At 40.2% G+C, this 4,240-nt stretch overlaps 1 protein-coding gene across 1 annotated transcript; it reads right to left on the bottom strand.

Moving 5' to 3' along the window:
• Nucleotides 1–3,371: 3,371 nt before the first annotated feature.
• LOC147634640 (germin-like protein 9-3) lies at nucleotides 3,372–4,001 on the bottom strand. The gene has a single exon (XM_086803278.1). It carries the CDS (start codon nucleotides 3,999–4,001, stop codon nucleotides 3,372–3,374), a length of 630 nt encoding a protein of 209 aa, XP_086659404.1.
• Between the last annotated feature and the right edge of the window lie 239 nt (nucleotides 4,002–4,240).

Raw genomic sequence — 4,240 nt, 5'->3', positions numbered from 1 at the left:
GAGCTCAATTAGACTCAATTAACATCAATTAGGTGCTAATTGAGTGTAATTGATGTCCATTAAGCCTAATTTGGCTTAATTGATATCAATTGGATATCAATTGACTACAATTGATATCAATTGAGCTCAATTGACATCAATTGGGTGTTAATTAATGTCAATCGAGTCCAATTAATATCAATTAGGTATCAATTAAGCCAAATTGATATCAATTGGGTGTCAATTGAGCCCAATTCACATCAATTGGGTGTAAATTGAACCTAATTGGACTCAATTAACATCAATTAGGTGTGAATTGATGTCAATTGATCCCACTTGGATGCAATTGATATCAATTTGGTGTCAATTGGACTCAATTGGCACCCAATTGATGTCAATTGAGTCCACTTGGATGTCAATTGATATCAATTGAGCCCAATTGATCAATTGACACCCAATTAGACTTAATTGATATCAATTTGACTCAATTGAATATTAATTGATGTCAATTGAACTCAATTGGATGTTAATTGATGTTAATTGAGTCTCAATTGACATTAATTGGGTGCCAATTGAGTGCAATTGATGTCAATTAAGTTCAATTTGGCTCAATTAACATCAATTGGGTGTCAATTAACTACGATTGATGTCAATTGAGCTGAATTGACATCAATTGGGTGTTAATTGATGTTAATTGAGTTTAATTTACATCAATTGGGTGTTAATTGATGTCACTTGAGTCCAATTAGATGTAATTAGACTCAATTGAGTTTGAGTTAGACTCAATTGATATCAATTGGGCTGAGTTAATTGGGTGTCAATTGAGCCCAATTGACATCAATTGGGTGTGAATTGAACGTGATTGGACTCAATTGACATTAATTAGGTGTGAATTGATGTCAATTGAGCCCAATTAGATGCAATGGATATCAATTGGGTGTCACTTGGACTCAATTGGCACCCAATTGATGTCAATTGAGTCCAATTGGATGTCAATTGGTACCAATTGAGCCCAATTGATCAATTGACATCTAATTAGACTTAATTGATATCAATTTGACTCAATTAGGTATTAATTGATATTAATTAGACTTAATTGGATATTAATTGATATTAATTGAGTCTAATCAGACTCAATTGATATCAATTGGGTGCCAATTGAGTGCAATTAATATCAATTAAGCTCAATTGGCATCAATTGGGTGTCAATTGACTACGATTGATGTCAATTGAGCTCAATTGACATCAATTGGGTATTAATTGATGTCAATTGAGTCCAATTAACATTAATTGGATATCAATTGAGCCCAATTGACATCAATTGGGTGTGAATTGAACCGGATTGGACTCAATTGACATCAATTAGGTGTGAATTGATGTCAATTAAGCCCAATTGGATGCAATTGATATCAATTGGGTGTCACTTGGACTCAATTGGCACCCAATTGATGTCAATTGAGTCCAATTGGATGTCAATTGATATCAATTGAGTCGAATTGATTAATTGATACCCAATTATACTTAATTGATATCAATTTGACTCAATTGGGTATTAGTTGATGTCAATTGGGTGTTAATTGATGTTAATTGAGGACTCAATTGACATCAATTGGGTACCAATTGAGTGCAATTGGTGTCAATTCGGCTCAATTGGCATCAATTGGATATCAATTGACTAGGATTGATGTCAATTGAGCTCAATTGATATCAATTGGGTGTTAATCGATGTCAATTGAGTCCAATTAAGCCCAATTGTGTCCAATTGGGTGTCAATTGATTGAATCCAATTAAGTCCAATTAAGCCCAATTGAGTCCAATGGGGTGTCAATTGATGTCAATTGAGCCCAATCAATCAATTGACACCCAATTAGACTTAATTGATACCAATTGGACTCAATTGGATATTAATTGATGTCAATTAGACTCAATTGGAAGTATAATAAGATCTAATTGATGGTAATCGAGCTTAAGGTGATAAATTTAGAGATAACTTTTTTTGTACAAAGAATTTTGAACTTTTGACATTATAAATGAGTCTAGAAGGCCCAAAAATGGTAGGAATGACTGTGAACATGAATATATTTTGACCATTTTTTTTAAACTTTTTTTCCCGCCGGGAAAATGGAATTTCCCGGCGGGCCCGCCAGGAAAACAAAAAGCCCGGCGGGCTTCGGCAGGTTACCAGGTCACTAGTAACCTGCCATTTTGAGAACATGAAAACATGTGAACATGTTAATAACATGTTCACAAGTGTTATTAACAAAAAAAATCTTGTGATCACGTGAATATAAAATCCCTGGCTGGGGTAGTTGTCATCAAAAGAGCTCTAACACATGAACAATTAAAGATAGATAGTTTCATCCTTACATGTGCAACCAAAGTTGTGGCTTTCTTGAGGATCGACCTGAGTAATGGAGCCACAACAGTTGATGATACGCAAATAAGGGAAGTAAGAAGAGTTTTTTGGTAAATTAAGGAAGGTGTTATTAATAGAATCCACAAGTGGCCCATTGTATGACAGTAAAAGGTTCATGTGTTCTATGCAATGTGTAAATGGATATTCTAAAATTGATACTATTATGCTACGATCAAGGATATTGTTGTGATTTTGTGCTCCTTCTTTGAAGGGTAAATGGAGAAGATACAAGAGTAGGTCGCATGTAGAGATGTGGCAATACAACACTTTGGTCCCCATAGCCGGGGATGATTCTAATGATGCTGATACATCAAATGACGATACGACTCATGTGGTGTTGATAACATTCATGGTACCACTTATGCGGGACATTATGATTACTAAAGTGATGCCCTTTGTGTCGAAGATAACTTTGCAGTCCCTCTCTCTCTCTCTCTCTCTCTCTCTCTCTCTCTCGTTATTCTAGAAAGGATACTTTATTAGTGTAATTGTTGTTCCACAACAAGAGGAATTTTTACTCCACAAAACTATTTGATTCATGGGTTAGTAGATATCAGAGGAACCTTATGTTTATACGCTAATAAACTATTTATAAATAAAATATTTTCCATAGTGTAATTTCTTTCTGTGGTGCATACGAATAGGCGACCAATGTTTGTGAAAAGTAAAAAAGTGATATTGTTTGCTAAGGTGTTTTCAACCTTAGAAATTTAATTGTCCAAACATCACATGAAGCGGCAACCGTCAATTCTCGCGCTCTCTCTCTCTCTATTAAAGAAAATTTCATGCACAGGAATGTTTTGAAAAATGTTTATGGTTTCCATTTGCCTCTGATGGAAGATCGGAGAAAGTAGAGCCACTAACTTTATTTAATAGCAGCAGTTAGTCAGGAGAGAAAATCAATGCAAATCATAAATTACATGAAGAATCGAATAAATTATATTACGTGATTAAGCCGCCAAGCCAAAGCTTTACTCTAGCTAGCTAGGCAAAAGGCGCCTGGAGCTGTTGAGGCGGAGACCTTGAAGGCCTGCGCGAGGTAGGGGGTAGGGATGCCGGATCCAAAGAGGGTCGACGGGAGGGAGACGGTGCCGGGGCTGGAACTGCTGAAGGAGGCTAGGGCGTAGGCGGTGGTGTTGGAGGTGCTGGGGTTCATCTGGAAGTGCACCAGGCCCTTGGGGAACACGAAGAGGTCGCCCTGGTACAGAGTCTGGGTGTAGAGTTTGTTGGAGGAGTCGACCAAGCCCACCACGAGAGAGCCGCTTAGCACGTAGAGGAGCTCGGTGGCGCGAGGGTGGGTGTGGGGAGTGTTTTGGGAGCCGGGCTGAAATTCCAGGACGGCCGCCGAGATGCCCAGCCCGCCCAGCGCCGGGAAGGCGTCCGCGAAGGCCCTGAGGGGCTTGAAAGCGCCAGCGGGCGCGTTGGGCCCTCCGCGGAAGCCCGTGAATGTGAAGAAGCCTTCGTCGAGCTCGCTCGCATTCAAGCCCGCGGGCATTTGGAAGTCGGTGGTCAGCTCTGGGTCGCCGGCGCTCGCGAGCTGCAGAGGTAGCAGCAGCAGCGCCACGCAGAGAAGAAGAAGGTAGTAATCTGTTCCTGCAGCGGCCATAACGTTGAGTGTGAGTGTGTCTGGAGTTAACGTTCGAAGGTTTGCCAGCAACAAAAAGCGCCCGGTCGCTTTTTATATAGGTAAAACGTGCACGACACGTCCTCAGCAACCTCCAATCTGCGGGCGCCATCTGGAGCTAGCTTCTACACTTCACTTGGCCCCCTCCAATGCGACAAACGCTTGCGTACATGCAGAGGCCTCCTCCATGGGGTGGCCATGCAGCAGGGCAGCAGTTGCCG

This window comes from Cibotium barometz, chromosome 10 (genome assembly GCF_041138505.1).
Source record: "Cibotium barometz isolate CiBa-2024 chromosome 10, ASM4113850v1, whole genome shotgun sequence".
Classification (NCBI taxonomy): Eukaryota; Viridiplantae; Streptophyta; class Polypodiopsida; order Cyatheales; family Cibotiaceae; genus Cibotium; species Cibotium barometz.
This window is presented reverse-complemented; position numbering and strand designations above follow the sequence as displayed.